At 38.4% G+C, this 27,955-nt stretch overlaps 1 protein-coding gene across 1 annotated transcript in view; it reads right to left on the bottom strand.

The window, feature by feature from the left end:
• The window catches only part of NUCB2 (nucleobindin 2), a 250,840-nt gene that overhangs the window by 163,264 nt on the left and 59,621 nt on the right, over nucleotides 1-27,955 (bottom strand). Inside the window, exons 2-4 of the mRNA XM_053720637.1 lie at nucleotides 24,502-24,642; nucleotides 11,316-11,423; nucleotides 1,508-1,634 (exon numbers count right to left, since the gene is read on the bottom strand). Coding sequence (XP_053576612.1) covers nucleotides 1,508-1,634; nucleotides 11,316-11,423; nucleotides 24,502-24,642 — 376 coding nt within the window. The remainder of the gene's footprint in view (nucleotides 1-1,507; nucleotides 1,635-11,315; nucleotides 11,424-24,501; nucleotides 24,643-27,955) is intronic.

Here is a 27,955-nt window from a genome sequence, read left to right as displayed (position 1 = left end):
CCCACAATGCATCTAACAGGAAGTGGGCGGAGCTTATTTTTTGGCGCAAAAACTCAACACACCTATTGGCTACAATACCCTTTATAAGGATAGAATCTCCTTAGTCAACTCAGTCTTGATAAAGGCCTATACTAGGGCCGAAATGCGTCGACTGAGTATTGGTAAGCCTATTTTCATACATAAAATATTGTGAGAGACAATCTGCACTATATTTTCCTTTTTTCACATATTTTTAGGTGGATATCGTTCTTGGAGTTAATCTGACATCTACACCAATATCTGAATCCATGTTCCACACATTTGTGGGCACTGTTCTCTCCACACCCCCAAGGATATATCTACATATGGGACTCCTGGAAGGAATATCCTTTTAGGTCTGGGTGACTATTTCTATTTTATTTTTTCACCATTAATTTTTGTCACGAAAATATTTTTCCACCAATATATTTTTTCACAATTTTTTCTATTTTTCACTATTTTTTCACTATTTTCACTTGAAGTTTGGATCTGAATTGCAATTCACAGTATTTTTCAACTGACATTCATTGACACTAATTTTCATTGAGGTTTTTCATTGAGACTTTTTCATTCCGTTGATCTCTATATTCTTCTACACCTGTTATTTTTTCTTACTTAATTTTTGTAATTTCTGTATTTACCACATTGGTACCCTCACACTTTGTACCCAGGTCTGTGCAGGAGATAGGCCACTTACCTGCGACTATTGTTTTTACCTGTATGTGTTTTTATTACCATTTTGAGTGTATTACCATTTGTTTTATTCTTCATGGATCCATGAGTTGTAATTTATGCTTTTAGATTATGTAATAAATATCTAACTTTTTATCTACCTGAACATACCTCACTTTCCCTTTTTGCCTCCGGTTCGGTAGGCGCTTGGGGGATCTCCACTATACATTTGATTCTATTGGTGGTCACTAGGTATCACCTCCCCCCATAGCTGTAAGGGTTTTGAGTAGGCGCTAGTCCATATCCCCATCACAGTGTATATTATAATATTGAGATTTGTGTGAGGAAGGGTACATTGCTGTCCCAAAACATTGGTGTATGACCACTGCTTCTTTTACGCATAGTTTTTTTTTTTATATCTGAGACACTAAAATAGAATGTAGGTAAAGGTTTATGGATAGCCAGACAAGGAGATCTGTGCTGAGAGACTGAAACGTTTTGTAGATTACAAAAGAGAAGGTGCCGTCCTCATCTAAGAACCAAATGTAACTAAATGATGAAAGTGGTATAGTTGTGTAACACTTGTAAAATGTGTAAACCTTTTCTTATTCCGGTTCCTCTCCTTACATTGTCAGCCCCTTAAAGCCCCCTTAGGACTAAGCTAACGAACTCAGCTGTTCTGTAAGTCGCCTTCAGCACAACTCTTGACAGGGTCATCTACCCATTGGTTTCTTGTAAATGTTACCTTTGCATATAATACCTATGTAGGGCCAGGGTTATAACTTGTATTACATAAGGTAGATTAACTATTCCTCACCTTCAGAAGCATCAAGCTTTGCCTTGATAAGCATTCGTAGTCTTGATATTTCTTGCCTTTTGAGCTCATCCAGCTTGGATCGGATATGGTGACTCACTAAGTCAAGTTCTTTGCTGATTTTCCCACTCTACAGAACATAAATTAAAAATATATCATTAAATAGGTCTCTTCTTGCTGCAGGACACTAAATAAAGTTATTAGAGCATTTTCTTACTAACAAACATTTACTACAGTTATGTAGAGGATTCCTAATTTTATTGCCACCTAATTAAAACCTCATCATAAGCACCATGTGTGGTCAAAAATAGTCTAGTTGTCCACGTAACAGAGTCAACAAGTTTGTTTTGTAAAACAACATCTGGAATTAGTAATTTAGTTTTTCACTGAGCCAAATAATCCTGTACGTACTACCAGTGGTACATAAACCAAAAAATATACCAGTATTAATTCTATTAAATAGTATGTTGATGGTAATCATGGTGTTGATTAAGTTGGTCTTGACTCCTTGTTCAGGTGTTGCTTATTTTGTGACAAATATCCATAGACTCAGCTTTACTAAGCAACTTATTATACCTGAAAGTTACTATCATATCACCTCTTTCCATTTTCTCCTCTAGGCTACACATATTTAAGTTATTGAGCCTCTTCTGGTAAGTTTTATTTTATTAGACCAGGTAACATTTTGGTAGCCCTCCTTTGAACAGATTCCAGTTTATTTATATCCTTCTGGAGATATGGCCTCCAGAACTGCACACAATACTCATGATGAGGACTAACTAATGATCTATAAAGTGCTATAAGAACCTTACTTTTTCTGCTGCAGATACCTCTACCTATACAACCAAGCCCTCTACTGGTCTTACTCACTGCAGTACTTACTATTCCTGCTGCAGATACTGCTATCTATACAACCAAGGAAGGAATGATTTAAAAACTATTATGCGCTGCCTAGTTTTGGTAAACCTTAACTCCTATGATATTGACCCCAAGTAATATCTGGTATTAACATGTGGAAAGAAGAGATTTAGGAGTATGGGGCGCAAATAAATGCTAAAACCTTTTAGAGTGATTGGGTTTATATATATGTAGTGTTAGTACGATTTTTGTTTTGGAGATATAACCCTTGTGTAGTAAAATTAAATTGCAATTATTTCACTATGACTCAGAAGTTTCTTGAACCAATAATTTCTTTAATATTAATGAAAAATTGATAAAATTGTTAAAAGTTGATTTTAAAATAAAATAAGTTGATGAAAAAATATATAATGATAAAAATATATATAAAAATATATATATATATATATATATATATATATATATATATATATATATATATATATAAAAAGATCATATGTCTGTGGGACTTAGAGTCCCACAGACACATGATCTTTTTATATATATTTTTTTATATATATATTTTTATCATTATATATTTTTTCATCAACTTATTTTATTGACTAATATTAAAGAAAATCAACTTTTAACAATTTTATCAATTTTTCATTAATATTAAAGAAATTATTGGTTCAAGAAACTTCTGAGTCATAGTGAAATAATTGCAATTTAATTCTACTACACAAGGGGTATATCTCCAAAACAAAAACAGAATTTATGCTTACCTGATAAATTACTTTCTCTTACAGGTGTATTCAGTCCACGGATTCATCCTTACTTGTGGGATATTCTCAATCCCTACAGGAAGTGGCAAAGAGAGCACACAGCAAAGCTGTCCATATAGCTCCCCTCAGGCTCCGCCCCCCCCAGGTCATTCGACCGACGGTTAGGAGAAAAAGGAGAACCATAGTGTGCAGTGGTGACTGTAGTTATTGTAAATTAAATTTGAACCTGACAAATATCAGGGCGGGCCGTGGACTGAATACACCTGTAAGAGAAAGTAATTTATCAGGTAAGCATAAATTCTGTTTTCTCTTACTTGGTGTATTCAGTCCACGGATTCATCCTTATTTGTGGGATACCAATACCAAAGCAATAGGACACGGATGAAGGGAGGGAACAAGTCAGGTAACCTAAACGGAAGGCACCACTGCTTGAAAAACCTTTCTCCCAAAAACGGCCTCCGAAGAAGCAAAAGTATCGAATTTGTAAAATTTGGCGAATGTATGCAGTGAAGACCAAGTCGCTGCCTTACAAATCTGATCAACAGAAGCCTCATTCTTGAAAGCCCATGTGGAAGCCACAGCTCTGGTGGAATGAGCCGTAATTCGTTCAGGAGGCTGCTTACCAGCAGTCTCATAAGCCAATCGGATGATGCTTTTCAGCCAGAATGAAAGAGAGGTAGCAGTCGCTTTCTGACCTCTCCTCTTACCAGAATACACAACAAACAAGGATGATGTTTGTCTGAAATCTTTAGTTGCTTTTAAATAGAACTTTAAAGCACGAACCACATCAAGATTGTGCAACAGTCGTTCCTCCTTAGAAACTGGATTAGGACACAGAGAAGGAACAATGATTTCCTGGTTAATATTCTTATTAGAAACCACCTTTGGAAGGAAACCAGGTTTAGTACGCAAAACAACCTTATCTGTATGGAACACCAGATAGGGTGAATCACACTGTAAAGCAGATAGTTCTGAAACTCTTCGAGCAGAAGAAATAGCTACTAAAAACAAAACTTTCCAAGATAATAACTTGATATCTATGGAATGCAAAGGTTCAAACGGAACCCCTTGAAGAACTAAATTTAAACTCCATGGAGTAGACACAGGTCTATAGACAGGTTTGATTCTAACTAAAGCCTGTGCAAACGCCTGAACGTCTGGTACAGCTGCTAAACGCTTGTGTAACAGAATAGACAGAGCAGATATCTGTCCCTTTAAGGAACTAGCTGACAGACCTTTCTCCAAACCTTCCTGGAGAAAAGACAATATCCTTGGAATCCTAACTTTACTCCACGAGTAACCCTTGGATTCACACCAACAAAGATATTTCCGCCATATCTTATGGTAAATTTTCCTGGTGACAGGCTTTCTGGCCTGTATCAGAGTATCTATAACTGATTCAGAGAAACCCCGCTTAGCTAGGATTAAGCGTTCAATCTCCAAGCAGTCAGTTGCAGAGAAACTAGATTTGGATGCTTGAAAGGACCTTGGATTAGCAGATCCTGTCTCGATGGCAGTTTCCATGGTGGGACCGATGACATGCCCACTAGGTCTGCATACCAAGTCCTGCGTGGCCACGCAGGCGCTATCAGAATTACCGAAGCCTTCTCCTGTTTGATTCTGGCTATTAGCTGAGGGAGAAGAGGAAACGGTGGAAAGACATAAGCTAGACTGAATGACCACCTTGGGATCCCTGGATCTGGATCCATAAAGGGGAAGTTTGGTGTTCTGACGGGACGCCATCAGATCCAACTCTGGAATGCCCCAAAGCTGAGTTAATTGGGCAAAAACCTCCGGGTGGAGTTCCCACTCCCCCGGATGGAAAGTCTGACGACTTAGAAAATCCACCTCCCAGTTGTCTACTCCTGGGATGTGAATTGCAGATAGATGGCAGGAGTGATCCTCCGCCCATTTGATAATCTTGGATACTTCCTTCATCGCTAGGGAACTCTTTGTTCCCCCCTGATGATTGATGTACGCCACAGTCGTGATGTTGTCCGACTGAAATCTGATGAATTTGGCCTCTGCTAGTTGAGGCCACGCCTGGAGCGTATTGAATATCGCTCTCAGCTCCAAAATGTTTATCGGGAGAAGAGATTCTTCCAGAGACCATAGTCCCTGAGCCTTCAGGGAGTTCCAGACCGCGCCCCAGCCTACCAGACTGGCATCGGTCGTGACAATGATCCACTCCGGTCTGCGGAAACTCATTCCCCGAGACAGGTGATCTTGAGACAACCACCAGAGAAGAGAGTCTCTGGTTGTTTGGTCCATTTGAATTTGTGGAGATAAATCTGCGTAATCTCCATTCCACTGTTTGAGCATGCACAGTTGCAGTGGTCTGAGATGGATTCGGGCGAAAGGGACTACGTCCATTGCCGCAACCATTAAACCAATTACTTCCATGCACTGAGCCACGGAAGGCCGAGGAATGGAATGAAGAACTCGGCAAGTATTCAACAGTTTTGACTTCCTGACCTCTGTCAGAAATATTTTCATATCTACCGAGTCTATTAATGTTCCCAGAAAGGGAACCCTTGTGAGCGGGGACAGAGAACTCTTTTCTACGTTCACCTTCCACCCGTGAGACCTTAGAAAGGCCAGAACGATGTCTGTATGAGCCTTGGCTCTGTGAAAGGCCGACGCCTGAATTAAAATGTTGTCTAGGTAAGGTGCTACTGCAATGCCCCGTGGTCTTAGTACCGCTAGAAGGGACCCTAGCACCTTTGTGAAAATTCTGGGAGCTGTGGCCAATCCGAAAGGAAGGGCCACGAACTGGTAATGTGTGTCCAGAAAGGCGAACCTTAGGAACTGATGGTGATCTTTGTGGATAGGTATATGTAGGTATGCATCCTTTAGATCCACGGTAGTCATATATTGACCTTCCTGGATCATCGGCAAAATTGTCCGAATGGTTTCCATCTTGAAAGACGGAACTCTGAGGAATTTGTTTAGAATTTTTAGATCCAGGATTGGCCTGAAAGTTCCTTCCTTTTTGGGAACTACAAACAGGTTTGAGTAAAAGCCCAGTCCTTGTTCTGCAATTGGAACTGGGTGTATCACTCCCATTCTTAGTAGATCTTCTACACAGCGTAAGAATGCCTGTTTCTTTGTTTGGTCTGAAGACAAACGAGAAATGTGGAACCTTCCCCTTGGGGGAGAGTCCTTGAATTCTAAAAGATACCCCTGAGCAACTATTTCTAATGCCCAGGGATCCGGAACGTCTCTTGCCCAAGCCTGAGTAAAGAGAGAGAGAGTCTGCCCCCTACCAGATCCGGTCCCGGATCGGGGGCTACCCCTTCATGCTGTTCTTCTTAGAGCGGCAAAGAGAATGACTGGGGGGGCGGAGCCTGAGGGGAGCTATATGGACAGCTTTGCTGTGTGCTCTCTTTGCCACTTCCTGTAGGGATTGAGAATATCCCACAAGTAATGATGAATCCGTGGACTGAATACACCAAGTAAGAGAAAATCGTACTAACACTACATATATATATAAACCCAATCACTCTAAAAGGTTTTAGCATTTATTTGCGCCCCATACTCCTTAATCTCTTCTATCTATACAACCAAGCACTCTACTGGCCTTACTCACTGCAGTACTTACTATTCCTGCTGCAGATACTGCTATCTATACAACCAAGCACTCTACTGGCCTTACTCACTGCAATGCTTACTATTCCTTCTGCAGATACCACTACCAATAAACCAAGCACTCTACTGGCCTTACTCGCTGCAGTACTCCCTATTCTTGCTGCAGATACCGCTAACTATACAACCAAGCACTCTACTGGCCTTACTCACTACAATACTTACTATTCCTGCTGCAAATACCGCTACCTATACAACCAAGCATTCTAGTGGCCTTACTCGCTGCAGTACTTACTATTCCTGCTGCAAATACTGCTACCTATACAACCAAGCACTCTACTGGCCTTACTCACTGCAGTACTTGCTATTCCTGCTGCAGATACCTCTACCTATACACCAAGCACTCTACTGGCCTTACTTACTGCAGTACTTACTATTCCTGCTGCAGATACTGCTATATATACAACCAAGCACTTTACTGGCCTTACTCACTACAATACTTACTATTCCTGCTGCAGATACCACTACCTATACAACCAAGCACTCTACTGGCCTTACTTACTGCAGTACTTACTATTCCTGCTGCAGATACTGCTACCTATACAACCAAGTACTCTACTGGCCTTACTTACTGCAGTACTTACTATTCCTGCTGCAGATAACGCTACCTATACAACCAAGCACTCTACTGGCCTTAGTCACTGCAGTACTTACTATTCATGCTGCAGATACCACTACCAATACACCAAGCACTCTACTGGCCTTACTCGTTGCAGTACTTACTATTCCTGCTGCAGATACTGCTACCTATACAACCAAGCACTCTACTGGCCTTACTCACTACAATACTTACTATTCCTGCTGCAAATACCGCTACCTATACAACCAAGCATTCTAGTGGCCTTACTCGCTGCAGTACTTACTATTCCTGCTGCAAATACTGCTACCTATACAACCAAGCACTCTACTGGCCTTACTCACTGCAGTACTTGCTATTCCTGCTGCAGATACCTCTACCTATACACCAAGCACTCTACTGGCCTTACTTACTGCAGTACTTACTATTCCTGCTGCAGATACTGCTATATATACAACCAAGCACTTTACTGGCCTTACTCACTACAATACTTACTATTCCTGCTGCAGATACCACTACCTATACAACCAAGCACTCTACTGGCCTTACTTACTGCAGTACTTACTATTCCTGCTGCAGATACTGCTACCTATACAACCAAGTACTCTACTGGCCTTACTTACTGCAGTACTTACTATTCCTGCTGCAGATAACGCTACCTATACAACCAAGCACTCTACTGGCCTTAGTCACTGCAGTATTTACTATTCATGCTGCAGATACCACTACCAATACACCAAGCACTCTACTGGCCTTACTCGTTGCAGTACTTACTATTCCTGCTGCAGATACTGCTACCTATACAACCAAGCACTATACTGGCCTTACTCACTTCAATACTTACTATTCCTGCTGCAGATACCACTACCTATACAACCAAGCACTCTACTGGCCTTACTTACTTCAGTACTTACTATCCCTGCTGCAGATACCGCTACCTATACAACCAAGCACTCTTCTGGCCTTACTTACTGCAGTACTTACTATTCCTGCTGCAGATACCGCTACCTATACAACCAATCACTCTACTGGCCTTACTCACTTCAATACTTACTATTACTGTTGCAGATACTGCTACCTATACAAACAGGCAGTCTACTGGCTTTACTCACTGCAATACTTACTATTCCTGCTGCAGATACCTCTACCTATACAACCAAGCACTCTACTGGCCTTACTCACTGCAATACTTACTATTCCTGCTGCAGATACTGCTACCTATACAGCCAAACACTCTACTGACCTTACTCACTGCAATACTTACTATTCCTGCTGCAGATAACTACCTATACAACAAGCACTCTACTGGACTTACTCACTGCAGTACTTACTATTCCTGCTGCAGATACCGCTACCTATACAACCAAGCACTCTACTGGCCTTACACACTGCAGTACTTACTATTCCTGCTGCAGATACCGCTACCTATACAACCAAGCACTCTACTGGCCTTAGTCACTGCAGTACTTACTATTCCTGCTGCAGGTACTGCTACCTATACAGCCAAACACTCTACTGACCTTACTCACTGCAATACTTACTATTCCTGCTGCAGATAACTCTACCTATACAACAAGCACTCTACTGGCCTTACTCACTGCAGTACTTACTATTCCTGCTGCAGATACCGCTACCTATACAACCAAGCACTCTACTGGCCTTACTCACTGCAGTACTTACTATTCCTGCTGCAGATACCGCTACCTATACAACAAGCACTCTACTGGCCTTACTCGCTGCAGTACTTACTATTCCTGCTGCAGATACCGCTACCTATACAGCCAAACACTCTACTGACCTTACTCACTGCAGTACTTACTATTCCTGCTGCAGATAACTCTACCTATACAACAAGCACTCTACTGGCCTTACTCACTGCAGTACTTACTATTCCTGCTGCAGATACCGCTACCTATACAACCAAGCACTCTACTGGCCTTACTCACTGCAGTACTTACTATTCCTGCTGCAGATACCGCTACCTATACAACCAAGCACTCTACTGGCCTTACTCACTGCAGTACTACATTGGCTTACCACAGTTTGCAATGTGTTATTGTGAAACTGGACAGAAGAGGGCAGCTTCGCTGTATTCAGCAATTCATTAGCGTATTTGTTCTTGAGCTAAACGGGAGTACTTTCATTTGTTGCAACTTTTAATAAAAAGGGACAAGAAATCCCAAATGTTTATTTCATGATTCAGATAGACTTTTAAAAGTATTCTAATTAATTTCTATTATCAAGTTAGTTTTGTTCTCATAGTATTCTTTGTTGAAGATCATACATAGGTAGGGAGCGTGCACGTGTTTGGAGCACTGAACAACAGACATTTGTGAAAACAAAAATGCTGCCATATAGTGCTCCAGAAACATGCACACTTCTGAGCTTACCTTATGCTTTTCAAAAAAGAATACTAAAAGAACAAAAAAAAATTTATTGAAGTATATATCGAAGCAGGCTTTATAAATCTGAGATCTGTTATATACCGCAATAAAGAATGTTCACTACCAACATCCTGCGAGTACAATTCATTTAGTAGAAGTGCTGTAGTTGTCGGTACTATATTGATGTGTGCTCTTTACCCTTGAGGTTGATGAAAGTCCGGATGACTTATTGAGAACTAGTGAAGGCAAGAACAGCTCAGCCTCATCCCTGATGTGGAACAGCGCCGGTCATTAGACACAGACCAGGAGCTTTATCTGATGTGTGGCTTACAGGTACTGCAAAGTCTGGGGTCTGTTTTGTGCTCCATTCATAGCCCTGAAATACCATCCCTTGTTCAGTATTAATTTGTAATATAGTGTGATTAGTCTTACTGTCTGTCCCCTGAATTACGCATATTCTAACATAAATATCCTGAATGTATGGAAAGAAATAACAATTAGCATAGCAGTAACTTCCAATTCAACAGAACCTCACTGTAACATTTAAATACACAAACAAGTTATGTCAGGTTATTTCTTAAAACATCAAAAGCAAATTGGAAAATATATACACATTGCTATTTCTTCTATTTTGCTCAAGGAATACGGAAATATTATTACTTTAAGATTTAGATCACTGGGTACTAACCAGAGAACACTCTACCCCACAAGATCTTTCCTCGTATAAAAAGTTATGACATTTTGTGCAGCAGTTAGGGCTATAGAATAGTCTAAAAACTCCCATATTGATATATGTGAAACTTTACATTTTGTCATTTTTTGAGAGGTATTTAGTAGATTTTAAGTGCAACAATTCACCAATCCTAAAGAGGACATAGTTGATTAATCTAAAGTGGTCTACATACATATCTACCACTTTATTGCTGGACAAAAAAAAAAAAAGTTAAAATTCCTTTAACTAGAAAATCTTGGTTTATAAAATGTTAACTGTTGTCCATTTTAGTCACATCTAGTTCTTAAAGGGACATAAAACCCCAAAATTTTCTTTCATGATTCAGATAGAGAATACAATTTTAAACAACTTTCTAATGTACTTCTATTATCTAATTTGTTTTATTCTCTTGGTATCATTTGTTGAAGGAGCAGCAATGCACTACTGGTTTCTAACTTAAGACATGGGTGAGCCAATGAAAACCGGTATTTATATGCAGCAACCAATCAGCAGCTAGAACCAAGGTTCTTTGCTGCTCATGAACTTGCCTAGATAAACCTTTCAGCAAAGGATAACAAGGGAAGGAAGCAAATTAAATAATAGAAGTAAATTAGAAAGTTGTTTAAAATTGTATTCTCTATCTGAATCATGAAATAAAATTTTGGGGTTTTATGTCCCTTTAATAAACATTCTCCTTTTTTTGTAATGGCTACATGGTATTAAGTTAGAATCTTCACTTTGTGAACAAATTTAGATGCAATATATATGTTTAACAACTAAGAAATATATAAAATAGCATACAAATCTAAGATCTACATTGCATATTTTTACCATTTTAACTGCGCAATGACAAAACTCTGTTATTACATACTTTGATGTCTTCAATATTGGCTGCCTGGAGTTTTTCTCTAAAATGAGTATCTGTTTCAAGGACTTCAACGACTTCCCTGAGATATCGATTATAGTAAAGTCCAGTGTCCTAGAAAAATTAAGGAAGTTGATAAGTTAATGATTTTTAAAGTTTGATACAGAAAATCACCAAAAAATATTCTACCACCACCACCACCACCTGGTTATATTTTTAAAACAAAATGTATCTACAAATGAATTTTGCTAAATTTAAAAAGCTCACAGACATACGTTTTTGAGAAAACATAACCTTGGTATTTATGTCCTCTCTCAAATATTTTTTTTTTGTATTCATCAGAAATTAATCGTTTGTTACAAAGAGATCAACAAACAAAAAACAAATGCTTTTTAAAAAAATAAATAAAATAAAACTTGTAAAAATATCTCGCTGAAAACGTTGCAACAGCTTTATAATGTCCCAACCGTTGATGTCTCATTATGTTAAACAAGTTCCACTGTGAAAAATCTCTTTCTCAATAAATAACCAGCAATTACAATCTGCTGGCTAGCGCTGCGTGACTTATCCCTTTCACTGCGCTAGTTCTCATGCCGTGTCTGACTGCATGAGAATGAGGCTCCAATTGGAGCCTATGAAAGCGCAAAGCTTCCATGCAATGCATTGCACCTAACTTGTAATCCCAGCGCACATTTGTGTGCACTGGTATAACTAAGTGGAGGGCAAATATCGCTTTTGCGGAAGCAATATTTTGCGCTCCATTTATAATCTAGCCCAAAATGCATGTAATGTTTAATATCCCTTGAAGACAATGTCTTTAAATTTTAAAAAGGTAGCCTTAGCATTTGAGATAATCTTGTAAAAAACAAGGTTCGGGAAGGTTCACCACCACTAGTACATGGTTTCAAATGTTTTGTTAAAACTCTACAAATCATAAAGAGCTCATTAGCTTTAATACGGTTTAAATCATAAAATGGAATAAACGACTTGATGTCATATATTAATAAAGAACGTGATGTTATTTTACATTCTCTGGGAACTGCATAATCTTTAACTGACTGGTCGTCTGTTTATTTTGACTGGAATCTTGCAAGATTTTTCATCATTATATAGCTGAGTACATAACTGTACTATTTGGGTGTAACTTTGTATTCAGTACAGAAAAGATTTTGCCAGTTGTTAAAAAGGTCATTTAAGGATGCAAATAATTAACAAACATTGTCTTAAAGAACATTTCAGAAATACTTTGAATAGAAACAGGAAGTGCCCTTAACCAGAAGATCATCTCAATGTACTTTGTTCTTTGCATTTTTCTAAGCACATCATCATCTGAACAAGGACAGAATTTGTATAGTAAGAGCTTCCCTGATGTACTGAGAATGTCACAGATTTTAAGGTCCCCTAGTCACAGTAAAATAGTTTCTTAAGGAGACCGTCTAATGGAAGAATGAGGTTAGTGCAACCAATTTTTGCATTACTGACCTTAGATAACTACAACCCGGATTACACATGGAGCACTACAATGCAAGTCTTACAGAACATGAATATCTCATGTTAAATCCATAGCACTACCATATCACTTGCAATTGTTTGTGCTCAAATAAGCACTAGCAGCAGTTGTTGTTTTTGTGCTGTGTGATAGTTTTGTGGGCAGAGCACACTAATATTGAAAACAGTCGTTTGGGATAGCACAATGACTTGCACTGGCCTAAAAGTAAATACTCCCAACATAAATGATCCTCCATCCATAACATTTTCCTCTTAAACTTAGATACCCCAACACAAAGCCCTCCCACAGCTGCAACCCCCAACTGCTAAGACCCCTTATAATCTAAATATTTTAATGTAGAATTTTAAGTTTCAATTATTTTTTAAATTTTTTGAGCTTTTAACTTTATTAAGGCGAATCTACATATTACAAAATATAAGAAGACATAAAAATCAAACGACAAACAACAAGTTTAATAGTTTTAAAAAGACATTGAATACAAAATATCCATCAAGTTAGTAATGCCCCAATTGTGTCTTATGTCTAAAGTGTTTTGCGTTCGTTTAAACAATCATGGTATTGAGCAAAACAGTTGATTACATAGCAATGTCTGTGTGGATAATTAGGTGGAGTTGCCTCCCCAACCAAATATATAATCTATATTTGCCAAATAGTACATACATCAGCAAGTGTAAATAAGCAATACGTGCTTTACAAATAACCTATTTCTTGATGGGCTACAAATCATCAGGTTGGGGGGGGGGGGGGATATAAAGCTGTTGTGACTATTGTAGGCTCATTGTGTGTATTTAATATCTAAAATATAAGAGTTCCAGATTTCAGCAATTAAAATATATTTCTCTCTCGCGTCTCGTACAATAAAACCATATTCCTCATGTGATGAGAGTGGGAAGTGACGTCACCAGATGGGGGCGTGGTTTAGGGCCGTTATTGTCTATGTCGCAGTTACCAAGTTAGATGTGTTGTACAAGCTGTATACTTCAATGCTCTGTAATAAAATAGTGTTGTACCTTCTATGCTGTGTCCTGCATCTCATGACATAGAAACATAGAATTTGACGGTAGATAAGAACCAAAAAGGCCCATCAAGTCTACCCATATTACATGTTACTTTTTCCTTAGGATAGCCTTATGCATGTCCCAGGCATTTTTAAATTCCTTTACAGTCTTTGTGTTTACCACCTCAAAAGGAGGTTTATTCCATGAATCCACCACCCTTTCTGTAAAAAAATGCTTCATGGTGTCAGAAGTACTTGCCTGTGCTTCTGTTTCCTGATTAATGACAATGTCGAAGTTTACCCCACCTGAGCCTTTTGATTTCTCTCAGCCTGCAGCTTGGCCCACATGGCGTCAGCGGTTTCAACGCTTCAGGATTGCTTCTAAGCTGGACAAGGAGAGTGGTGAAGTACAAGTTAATTCTCTTTTATACTCTATGGGGAAAGATGTGGAGCCAGTGTTAAATGCCTTTACTTTCCAAGAAGAATTTGCCTTTGAAATAGTTATGAACAAACTCAGTGCTCACTTTGTTCCCAAAAGAAATGTGATTCATGAGAGGGCTTGTTTTCACAAACGTGCTCAGCGTGTGGGAAAATCTGTGGAGTCATTTGTGCGCAGCCTGTATGAACTAGCTAAATTCTGTGAGTTCGGTGTTGCTAAAGAGGAGCAAATTAGAGACAGAATAGTCATAGGAATTGCAGATGCTGAAGTCTCACTAAAGCTACAGTTGGAGGCTTTGGATGGGGCTATTAGGATGGCCCGCCAGAGTGAACTGGTGTAAAAGCAAAGTGCTGATCTGAAGTCCAAGAGTATTGTGGATGAAGTGCAGCAGTTCAGGAGAGCTGCTAGTGAAAGGCACAGTGTGAGCAGTAGACCAAGGGCAACAAATAGGCCCAGAAGCGGATGGGCATAGAATGCTCGCTGCATGCGGTGTAAACGTACCCATGATCAGAGTGTCGTATGCCCTGCTAAAGACAAAAGATGTAGAAAATGTAACCGAATGGGCCATTTTGAAGTGGCGTGTTAAACTTAATACATTAAGGAGATGCAGGTGGATAGTGACCAGGAGGGTCAAGAAGTGTCCTTTGTAGGGTCTGTTGTTGAACGGTCTGGTTCAGATGAAGATTGGCGGGTTACTCTTACTGTAATGGGAGCCAAAGTTGCCTTTAAGATTGACACAGGAGCAGACATCACTGTTATGTCCCTTGCAGCATTTATAAAACTGCCTCGACAGCCTCAGCTGGCGAAAGTTACAACAAGAGTTCATAGTCCTGGTGGCCGCATCGATTGTGCGGGGACATTTCTTGCCAGCTGCGAGTACAAGCAGAGGAAATTCACCATGTGGGTACATGGGATTAGAGGTCAGTGTGTTAACAACCTATTGAGCAGAAAAGCAGCCTGTGGTTTGGGCCTGGTCGCCAGAGTGAATGAGATTTCAGAAGACATGTTTGGTGAATTGGGCCTACTGAATTGCAACCCAGTCCGAATATCACTTAAAGGTGACGCAGTCCCATACAGCATTACCACTCCTCTTAGAATTCCATTCCCGCTCATGCCTCAAGTGGAGAAGGAACTTCTGCGTATGAAGAATATGGGAGTTATTGAAGAGGTTGTTGAAGCAACTGACTGGTGTGCCCCCATTGTGCCTGTTGCGAAGAAATACGGGAAGGTACGCATCGAAAAGGCTGAATAAGGCGGTAAAGAGAGAGAGATATGTGCTGCCGACACTTGAAGACATAGCTCCGAAATTGGCTGGGGTGAAGTTCTTCTCAACTCTGGATGCTTCCAGTGGCTTATGGCAGATACCTCTAGATTCAAAGTGGTGCAAACGTACTACCTTCATTACACCGGTAGGTCGGTTTTGCTTCTGCAGACTCCCCTTCGGGATATCCTTTGCTCCTGAAATCTTTCAAAGAGAGATGAGTTCTCTCCTAAGGGACCACAAGGGCACGGCAGTCGTCATGGACGACATTTTGGTGTATGGGTCTACATTGGATGAACATGATCAGCGATTGAGCTGTGTGCTGCAGACCATTAATGAGTGCCTTGCTGCAGTTTGGGCCTTTGAGCCCTTCCAGTGTTACCTAGTGGGTTTAGAGAAATTTAGTCTGGAGACTGACCATAAACCACTAGTCCCTATAATCAACTCCTATGATATTGACAAAACACCCCTAAGATGCCAGAGACTTCTGATGAGGCTGCTATGGTTCAACGTTCAGACAGTGCATATGCCGGGGAAACAACTGGTGGTGGCAGATACACTTTCCAGGCTCCTGCTGGCTGCTGCTGAAGAATCTTCAACGGAATCAGATGTGAAAGTGTATGTAGATACAGTTCTGGCATCCAAATCCATTTTGTCAGGGAAGCTAGAGCAAATAAGAAAGGAGACATATTTAGATACTGACCTTCAAGAAGTTATTAGCCCGAGAGCTGGGCAGCCTGGATGTCTTTAAGTTCTTACCAGTCAGAAAGGTCGCAGCTCACGGAGCTGGATGGGTTGGGGCTGTTCCAGGACCGCATTGTTATTCCTGTTAGCATGCGGCAGGAGATGTTAAGCTGGATTCATGATGGCCACTTGGGCATTACAAAGTGCAGAGAAAGGGCAGCTACGGCAGTATGGTGGCCTGGCATCAGTTCTGACATTGCAAGCCATGTGTCAAAATGTGCCTTTTGCCAGGAACGCCGGCCTACTCAGAAAAGGGAGCCCTTGATTTCTACTCCACTGCCTGCAGGCCCATGGCAGAAAAAAGCTGCTGATTTGTGCGAACTGCACGGGGAAAAGTACCTAGTCGTGATTGACTACTATTAGAGATATTTGGAGACTGCACCCTTGAATGAGATCACAAGTCAAGCCGTTATTACTCGTCTCAAGAGCTTGTTCGCCCAGTGGGGCATACCAATGGAGTTAGTGAGTGATAACGGAATGCAGTTTGCTTCCACGGAGTTCAGTTCTTTCAGCAGTGAATATGATTTCATCCATTCTACGTTGAGTCCACATTACCCGCAGACAAATGGAATGGCTGAAAAGGCAGTTCAAACAACAAAGTTAATTTTGAAGCAATCTGAGCCATACCTAGCCCTCTTGGCCTATAGGGCGACTCCCATTCAAGCCACGAGTTTAGGCCCGGCACAGCTGATGCTAGGACGTCAGATTCACACCACTTTACCTTCTATGGGTGTCGTCCAGCCAACTAGCTCTGTTCCTTGGGACGAGGTCCTTAAAAGGAATGAAGAGGCTAAAAGGGGCCATCGATTCTTCTACGACAGGAAATACTCTGTGAGGCCCTTGCAGGAGCTGAATGTGGGGCAAAGTGTCAGAGTTAAACTGGATGATGAGAAGAAATGGAAGACACCTGCCACGGTAATTGGACACTCTCCAGAACAAGGTCTTATATAGTCCTTACTGATGGAGGGACAGTCACACGTCGAAATCGATGACATCTTCAGCCAGTACCTGAGAGTTTGGGACTGGATGCCTCAGTACCACTGCTGGTGGGATCCCCTGTTTTAAGAGGGGTGCCTTCCCCTCAGCAAGATCACAACGGGGATACTTCTTTGCTTTCAGCACACTCTCAATCACCTTCTTCTGTATCAGAGGACAGTTAATGTAAAATTACATCAAGTGGAACGGTGGTGAAACTTCCAGCCCGATATTGAGATAGGCACTAGTTAGAGTAGTGACCGGAAGTATGGGCAGAATAATCCCATGGTCACTGTGGACTAGGGTAGTCTACCCCGATGTTCAAGTCAGGATTGTATTTCATGTTGTTTTTTTTTTGTATACTAAACAAAACTATTTCTGTATGCTTCTTGTATACCTTGTTATTTGATGTATTAAAAAAATTAAAAGCGTAAAAATCCACCGAGATTCTTTTTGTAAAAGGAGTTTGGCCTTGTCTCCCCCTCTGGTTAATCTAGGGACATGATCAATAATGACATACCTAAGATTTTCCACCGTATGGCCAGCCACAGCAAAATGCCTAGCCACAGGCTGATCAGATTCCTTTTTGTCAATAGCAGCCCTAATGGCAGTGCGATGGTTGGCCATACGGATACGTAGGTTGTCAATAGTTTTGCCCACATAATACAATCCACATGGCCAATGAATAAGATAGACAACGTATTTGGTGGGATTTTACGCTTGACACCCATAGGGTTAAATGTAAACTTTGATTGGCACTGTTTCCTTTAAGTAGGGTATTATACCCATGCTGCAATGTTTCTTTTAGTGATTTTGTAGTACTAGATATTATGCTATGTCTATTATATTGTATTCATTCTTAGCCTTCCAATGCAGTTAGCATTACTGGTGATTAGGCTATTATTGTCTATAATATTATTACATAATAATATTACAGATAGGTTATTTGTACTATGTCATTCACATAACTTTGATGTATTTAATATTCTGTTGCTGTATATATCCCAAACAGGTAGCGTTATCCGGTCTCTATGGCAACCTTTGGCACTGTAACTCTGTGCAGATGGGCGGGCCAGCTAGTTCGGGGTCTATCGCTCTGGTTAGTAGAGGGACGCGACTTCCGGTTACCATGGCAACCCCCGGACCTGCGCAGTGGTGCAGGTAGGACGCCATGGTTGCTTCCGGTTTCGTCGCTTGCACTTCGTGGAGGGAAAGTTTATTTATTTCACTCTTTGGGGAGTTTTAAACATGGTCTGAGGACAGGGCTAATTACCCAGAAACTTTACTATATTTGTATTAAATTACTACATTTTGCAAGACCCGGAGAGTGCGTCCTTTATTATTTTCTATTGCCTGACTTTGATGCACCCCGGGCAGATCCACGTATACCCCAACCCTAACCCTAACCCAAACATTTTCTTTCATGATTCAGATCGAGCATACCATTTTAAACAATTTTCTATTTTAATTATACTATCTAATTTGCTTTATACTCTAAGTATCCTTTGTTGAAAAGAATACCTAAGTAGGCTCTGGAGCTGGGAGCTAGCTGCTGATTGGTGGCTGCACATATATGCCTCTTGTAGTTAGTTTACTGACAAGTTCAGCTAGCTCCCAGTAGTGCATTGCTGTTCGTTCAATAAAGGATACCAAGAGAATGAAGCAACATTGATAATATAAGTAAAATGGAAAGCTGTTAAAAATTGTATTCTCTATGTGAATCATGAAAGCAACATTTTGGGGTTCATGTTCTTTTAATTTTGACTTTTGTGCCAATTTAATACAAAAATGTCACTCACGAACAAATCAGAGACTCTCTTTAAAGGGATAGTAAACACCAAAAATGTTATTGTCTTAAAAGATAGATAATTTCTTTATTTCCCATTCCCCTGTTTTGCATAACCAACACGATTAATATACTTTTTACCTCTGTAATTACCTTGTATCTAAGCCTCTGCAGACTGCCCCTTATCTCAGTTAACTTAATATACTTTTTACCTCTGCGATTACCCTGTATCTAAGCCTCTGCAGACTGCCCCTTATCTCAGTTATATGAATATACTTTTTACCTCTGTGATTACCCTGTATCTAACCCTCTGCAGACTGCCACTTATCTCAGTAATATTAATATACTTTTTACCTCTGTGATTACCTTGTATCAAAGCCTCTGTAGACTGCCCCCTTATCTCAGTTCTTTTGGCAGACTTGCATTTTAGCCAATCGGCACTGACTCTTAAATAACTCCACTTGCATGAGCACGTTATTTATATGAAACACATGAACTAACGACCTCTAGCTGTGAAAACTGTAAAATGCATTCAAATAAGAGGCGGTCATTAATGGCTTATAAATTAGCATATGAGCCTACCTAGGTTTAGTTTTCAAATAAAAATACCAAGAGAACAAAGCAAAATTGATGATAAAAGTAAATTATAAAGTTGTTTAAAATGACATGCCCTATCTGAATCATGAAAGTTTGGACTTTACTATCTCTTTAGGTCCATCTCAAGATACCAGTTCTAATCCCTTCCCACATAATATGTATGTAATATCACACAGCTATGAAACTTAGCAAATGCTACATGCAACATTTTTTCTGCACTAAAAAAAAATATTACAAAAACGAGGCTGGAGCTGTATGACGTTGCAGCTCTACACGCCTGTAACAATGCAAAACACCAGTTACGCAATTCTGCAACAAATCCCTTTGAACAAGCACTGCAGAAGGAAAAGAGAAGCTGCCCTGTCTTGGTCCTTTTTTTCTTAAAGAGACATTATAGTGTAGAAATGAAATGCTTGTTAGACTATGTCATGTTGTCACTACTCACTACCATAAAAGGGATTAAACACAAACTCCCACTTGGCTTTGTTCAGCTTGGGGAACTGCGATGCTTGTTGTCCCAAGCGGAATTTTAACCATGTGTTTAACCCCTTTGTACCAGGGTGAATACTGCACAAATTACATGTTCCAATCAATTAAAACATGTAACTTTTCCACTACCATTGTATTAATGCTAGCCCCTGCAAAAGGGTTAAACACATGGCTAAAGTCCCATTTAGTAGATGCCGTGCTCAGTGGAGCAGCTGTTTTCGGACTTTATGCTTTAACCCTTGCACAAAAATTAAAAAAGAAAAAAAAAAGGCCAGCATTGGTTTAATAATGAAAGGCTGTAATGCATTAAAGCAGTTTATTTTTGCACAGTATGTTCTTTCAATTCCATATAATGTGACAACGTTGTGCACTAACTGCAAGATGAAATAACATTAGCCAGAGCAAGTGATAATGGATCAGAAGGAATTTAGCATTTAATATATCTGGCCCATATAGAAGGATGATAGTAAATTAATATGGACAATGTATATGGCCGTTTTTAGTTTAAAAAAATAATTTGTGTTGAAGGTTATGAGATAACACCTTTAAGTGATTAAATACCTTTATAATACTGTAAAATATTTTGTATCGTTTTGCAAAGTTTTTTTTACTACTTATAATTATTTTATGTTATCTTATAAATTAAATTAATTTTATATTATCTTACAATGTTTACTGTCCCTTTAAAGTTGGCATTTTAAATTATTAGTGATCTACTCATATTTTTAGTACAATTACAAGCACAGCCTACAAATAAGTAACAAATATACGGCACATGAAGCAGTTAATTTGCCATTTGTTAATCTAAACACGGTTAATGGCAAAGACATTTAAATCACAGCTTATCAGACAGCACTAATGACTCTCCCATATGCTCTCTGTAATGCTCCCTGCCGGTCTGTGCTGATGGAAGCGCATCACATGACACGTATATGGAAATAAACAGCAGACTAATTGCGTGGATGATTTTTTTTTCATTCAGAGAATCTAAGTTTAAATTGAACTGTGTCCGTTCTGCAATACAAAAGGTTCAGTTTTGTGCACGTAAATATGTTTAATGGATTCATTTGTATGTGTCGCATGCAGTGCAGTGTCGTCAGCAGCTGACTAAAAAGGATGTGAGGGTCATTTGAATTTACAAGTTCATATTAAATAAATGTTGGGGGGGGGTTAAAAGGCTTCAATAAATGAGTCATATCACTGAGCTTAACAACGCAAGTGCTCAAGGAGAAAAGTATATCTGGCCTCTTATGTAATAATCCTATCCATAACAACTGCATGTCTGTGCTGTGCCTGGTGAATGAAGTACACCAGGCACACACACTGTACACATATATACAGGTAGCCCTCAGTTTACGCCGGGGTTAGGTTCCAGAAGGAATGGTTGTAAATCGAAACCGTTGTAAATTGAACCCCAGTTTATAATGTAAGTCAATGGCAAGTGAGGGAGTTAGATTCCAGGCCCCTCTCAAAATTGTCATAAGTAACACCTAATACATTATTTTTAAAGCTTTGAAATGAAGACTTTAAATGCTAAACAGCATTATAAACCTAATAAAATAATCACACAACACAGAATATATAATTAAACTAAGTTAAATGAACAAAAACATTTGCTAAACAGCATTATAAACCTAATAAAATAATCACACAACACAGACTTCACTTGCATTTTCTGCAAACAGTTCTTTCTATGCATTCCAATCTGGACTGATTTATAGACAGGAAGATCTTGTTCCTTTGGAATCTGCTCGATAGCTCAGGTCTGGTTAAACTGATTAATTTCAGCTTGCTTGGCTTTGCTGCAACACAAGCGGACAGCTCCACCTACTGGCTATTATAATTAATGCACTGCTTCTCAATGCTTTTCAAAAGCAGTCACATGACTAGAAAAAAAGGTTGTTATTCTGAAACGGTGTAAATTGAACCGTTGTAAAAGAAGGCCACCTGTGTATATATATATATATATATATATATATATATATATATATATATATATATATATATATATATATATATATATATACATACACACACACACATATATATATATTAGGGTTGCACCGATACCATTTTTTTAAGACCGAAAACAAGTACCGATACTTTTTTCAAAATACTTGCCGATACCAATTACCAATACTTTTTTAATGTCATGTGACAGTGTCCCAAGCACAATACAGACTAATGATTTTAAGATAGCTTCTTTATAATTATGAAGAACTGTAACTCAAAAGATATTATGAAATAATAAAACAGTTTATTTGCTTGTTGTCACAAAGTTGTAAAAACATTAAGAAATTTCACAGAACATGTTTATAAATAAAAATATTACATTAAAATATATTTATAACAACAACAATAAATAACAAATGTAATATCACAACCAACCAAAAGTGCAATGCAGTAAAAAATATACCAGTGCACTGTTTAAACATGGGGAACAACACTATGGGCTAGCTTACATTTGACATGTAAGCTTTACCAATGCTTATTGCATGTCCAACTCCATTAAAGTCTATTGAGTTGGAAAAGTGACCAGAGCATTGGTAAAGCTTACATATCAAATGTAATCTTAATCTAGTCCTATTTTTGTAAGATGTGTGTTCATAGGATTTAACTTAATTTTTTTCTATGAACACTCTTCCTGCAATTATATAAGCTAAGGATGTTCCTCAGAGTACAGTATGTTTTGAGCATAATTGTGCGAGAGAAGAACTATCAGTATAACAGGCAATATAGAAATTATAATAATTTTTCAAAAGTTAGTAGCAAGTTCTTTTTAAGGAACAGAAGCATCTCTGTATGTTCAGCTATACGTCTGCTCAGTAATGTCGTTTGATGCTAAGCTGAACAGTCTCACTTTCAGCACTACTGCATGGGGCAGAAAGATAATTTTGGGCCATTTTAGCCAGAGCTGGAAAATATTAAAGTTTATTAACTACCCAGTACTTCAGGGCTTTGTCTGAACGAGGTACAGTGATCTCTCTTACGATAATACAATACAACAGCAATTTGTATTGGCAGAACAAAAGTGAACCATTTTTAGTTGAGTCTCCACTACAGCTTAAAATAAATTGGGAACATGCAGTTTGAAAAAACTCCAAGATAGCGTATGGGTAGGAAGTATAGGTATCGGTTTAAGTATTGGTGCATTTGCATGAGTACAAGTACTCATGCAAATACTTGGTATCGGAACCGATACCGATACTAGTATCGGTGCAACCCTAAAATATATATATATATACAGTATATATATATATATATATATATATATACACATACACACACACATACACATATATATATATATATATATATATATATATATATATATATATATATATATATACATACACACACATAATATATATATATATATATATATACACACATACATACATATATATATCATATATATATATATATATATATATATATATTATATATATATATATATATATATATATATATATATATATATATATATATATATATATACATATATATACACATATATATATATATATATATATATATATAATGATAAAAGGCTAGGCAAGCCAAAACGCGTTAGTGTGCCCGCCTGCAGGTCTTTTCGATAAAATTGATTTATGAAATTCATTTTTACAATTTGAAATAAAAGGGAGTTTTTAACATTTTTCTTACTATGGATATATATATATATATAGATATATATATATAGATATATATATAGATATATATATAGATATAGATATATATATACACATACACACACACACACACACATTATCGGAAGGGGACTGCACTCTAAGACTGGATTCGGTACACATCCTATGACCCTGCAACATGCACAGTCATGGGTGCTCGATAGCACTCTTAGGCAGCTGCACTGTCCCCAGAGTCCCAGGAAGTTAACCCCAGACAGGTCTGGGTGCAAGGCCCATAGGGAAAATTACAAAATAAATTAATACAACACACAGAGAAAGTCCAGCACTCACTTACAAGCTCTCAGCTAAGATTAAAATCAAAACTGGAAGAGTTAGTCATCGCATCTGGCCAAATGGGACAAGCTCAGGTACCACATCAAGTTCTCTTCCAAAACCTGCGCCCCTAAAATATCCCATTTGGCCAGATGCAGTAACTAACTCTTCCAGTTTTGCTTTTAATCTTAGCTGAGAGCTTGCAAGTGAGTGCTGGACTTCCTCTGTGTGATATATAGATATATAGATATACACACACACACATACATACACACGCACTATGGGCTATGGAGCAGTTATTGTGTGAATAGTGTTGCCGATTTAACCCATTTAATACCACTATAATGGCACAAAGTGTAGCACAAATGTTGTGTTAATAAATCTGATGCAATTTATAAAAACAAATAGAGTGACAGTGTTGGCTGCACTTACTTCCGGTTCAGTATTTTCTTCTTCTGCAGCTGGCTCTGTCTTTACTTTGGTTTTGTCCTGGTCTATCGGTACTGATTGTACAGTAACTATATGTAGCAGCAGCAACAGCAGACATGATTTAATCCTTCGCTGCCATCGTATCTGAAAGGAAATATACAGTTAATAAAGTCAGCAGAAGCATCTCATGTTACTTTGTTTTGTGCCCATACTGTACTTAAAGGGATTTTAAACCCAACTTTTTTCTTTAATGATTCAGCAGCAATTTTAAAGGGATATGAAACCCAATTTTTGTCTTCAATGATTCAGATAGAGCAGCAATTTTAAGCAACTTTCTAATTTACTCCTATAATCAATTGCTCTTCATTCTCTTGCTATGTTTATTTAAAAAGCAGGAATGTAAAGCTTAGGAACCGGCCCATTTTAGGTTCATCACCCTGGATACCTCTTGCTGATTGGTGGCTACATTTAGCCACCAATAAGCAAGCACAACCTAGGTTCTGAACCAAATATGGGCCGGCTCTTAAGCTTTACATTCCTGCTTTTTAAATAAAGATAGCAAGAGAATGAAGAGCAATTGATTATAGGAGTAAATTAGAAAGTTGCTTAAAATTGCTGCTCTATCTAAATCATTGAAGACAAAAATTGGGTTTCATATCCCTTTAAAGGGACACTGAACCCAATATTTTCTTTCATGATTCTGATAGAGCATGAAATTTTAAGCAACTTTCTAATTTACTTCTATTATGAATTTTTCTTCGTTCTCTTGCTATCTTTATTTTAAAAGCAGGAATGTAAATCTTAGCAGCCAGCCCATTTTAGGTTCAGCACCATGGATAGCCTTGCTTATTGGAGGCTTACATTTACCCACCAATAAGCAAGCATAACCCAGGTTCTCAACCAAAAATGGGCAATCTCCTATGCATCACATTCCTGCTTTTTAAATAAAGAAAGCAAGAGAACAAAGAAACATTGATAATAGGAGTAAATTAGAAAGTTGCTTAAAAATGCTGCTTTATCTGAATCATGAAATAATTTTTTGGGGTTTAGTGTCCCTTTAAAGGGAAACTGTATTCATACATTTACATAAACAGCAGCTACTCAAGTCAAAAATATATATTACCTGAAATAATGTTAGAGAGACAAAGTCATTTATGATTCAGATGGAGCAATCAATTTTAAACAACTTACAAATGTACTTTTATGATCAAATGTTCTTTGTTGCCTACGTATATTTTGTTTGTCACGTATACAGTAAGGAGTTTTACCAAATCTACTTCCCAACTACACACTCCATAAAATGAGAATGCTTTTCTTGTTATAGTTGTCGGACAATGCAGCACAATAATAAAGGGATAATAAAGGGTTACAGCATTTTATTATTGCGCTGTTGCTTGAATAGAACTGTTTTTAACCCCTGCAAATGGGATAAAACACATAGTTAAAGTCAGCTTCAGAGCAGCATACTGGGATTTTGCTGAACACATCTGGTGAGCCAACGACAAGGGTCATGTGTGTAGCCATAATATGCAGCTAGCTCCCAGTAGTGCATGGCTGCTCTTGAGCCTACCTAGGTATGCTTTTCAACAAAGGATATCAAGAGAACCAAGTACATTTAATAACAGCAGTCCTAGGACGGTTTGCCGGTTGCTTTTTGGCATTCTTTGTTGCTTTTCTAAGGTTACTACTTTGGTTATTTTTGAGCTATCACACTATTCACTCGCTTGTTAATAGATCTATATACATTACTGAGTTTTCTCCTTGTATGCAGCACCTGGCAAGCGAATGCATATGGTAGATTATTAGGTTTAGACAGCACTGTAGCTTCTGTGAATATTTCTTAATAAATTTACAGTCCGCATTAAAAGCTTCAGAATTTGCAGTAATTCTTAGAGATGTCAAGGAGCCACGATTTAGCATACATAAGTACCAGCATGCATCACACAAACTGACAGCAGTGAAAAAAGCTGTCATTAAAAACAGCCAAACCTCATAAATGCCCTCATTTTTCTTCTCGTGTAGACTGCTAGCTTTTTATTGACATGTAAAAGATGAAGTGATAGCTACAGGTGTTTATTTTCAAGACATTTAAAATGGTAGCCTGATATGTGTATACCCTGTAAGCGCTCTGTTTCTATCAGAGGTTTAGAATAATAATTATTATACATTACCAGTTTTTTTTTTTTTGGGCATTTAAAGAAGCTAGAGCGCTGATTGGAGAACAGTTCAAACCTTAAGCTCACAAAAAAAATGACTTTTGAAGTGGGCGGCAGAGCATGGGGTATTTGAATTTCAGAGCTACATTAAAAAGTAAGTTATAGTGCATCTTCATTACATCTGATGAATTAAACGCCATCTAAAATATCACTAACATTCTGCATCTGTTTATACAAAGGGAGTTTTATCATCACTTTAAATTGTAACGTAGGCGTCTCTCCTTCATGCCCACAACCCTGAAAAGTGAGATAAACCTCTCCCAAGCCAATATTTGCTTTTCTAAATTCATTGGTGGACCTCACAGTGCTGATGAAGCTTCTTATATACACCCTCTGTATCATGTGACAGCCATCATCCAATCAGAGGCTCATATTGGTATACGCTGTAAACTCTTGCACGTGCTCAGTAGGAGCTGGTGCATCAGAGAGTGTGAATACAAAAACACGAAGCACAATTTGATTCTAGAAGCAAAATGGACAGATTTTATAATTGCATAAAAGTTTATTTTTCACTTTAGTGTCCCTTTAATTCAGATAGAGAATCTCTACTTAGTTGAAGCTCAGCTCCTTTCCATGAGATCATACTGAGGTAGACTGAGGAGTGTGCATGTGACTTGAGCACTATACATACTGTATGTATAAAATAGTTACAATCATTGCTGCAAAAACTGCTGCCATACAGTGCTCAAAGCATGTGCACAATCCTGAGCCTATCTCAGTATGCTCTCATGGAAAAGAATTACGTTTCCAAAAAGGAGACAAAGATTCATTTCTAAATTAGATAACAGAGCTAAATTGGAAGATTTTGTAAAATTGTTCACTCTACCTGAATCATGAAAGTTTAAACATGACTTAAGTGTCCCTTTAATATCGTGTCATCAAAACTTGTCTTTCACAGTTCAGATAGAGCATACAATTGTATATAACTTTCCAATTTACTTCCGTTTTAAAATTTGCTTCTTGGTATCCTTTGAAGGAGCAACAATGCACTACTGGGAGCTAGCTGAACCAATGACAAGAGGCATATATGCAGCCACCAATCAGCAGCTAGCTCCCAGTAGTACATTGCTGTTCCTGAGCCAACCTAGGTATGCTTTTCAACAAAGGATACCAAGAAAACAAAGCAAGTTTGATAACAGAAATAAATTGGAAAGATAATTAAAACCACATGCCCTATCTGAATAATTTAATGTTAAAGGGTCATAATAGTAAAAAAAGGACATGCTGTTACCCGTTAGAGC

This window comes from Bombina bombina, chromosome 7, assembly GCF_027579735.1.
Source record: "Bombina bombina isolate aBomBom1 chromosome 7, aBomBom1.pri, whole genome shotgun sequence".
NCBI lineage: Eukaryota > Metazoa > Chordata > Amphibia > Anura > Bombinatoridae > Bombina > Bombina bombina.
Note: the sequence above shows the minus strand (reverse complement) of the source record. Positions and strands in the feature narration are given on the sequence as shown.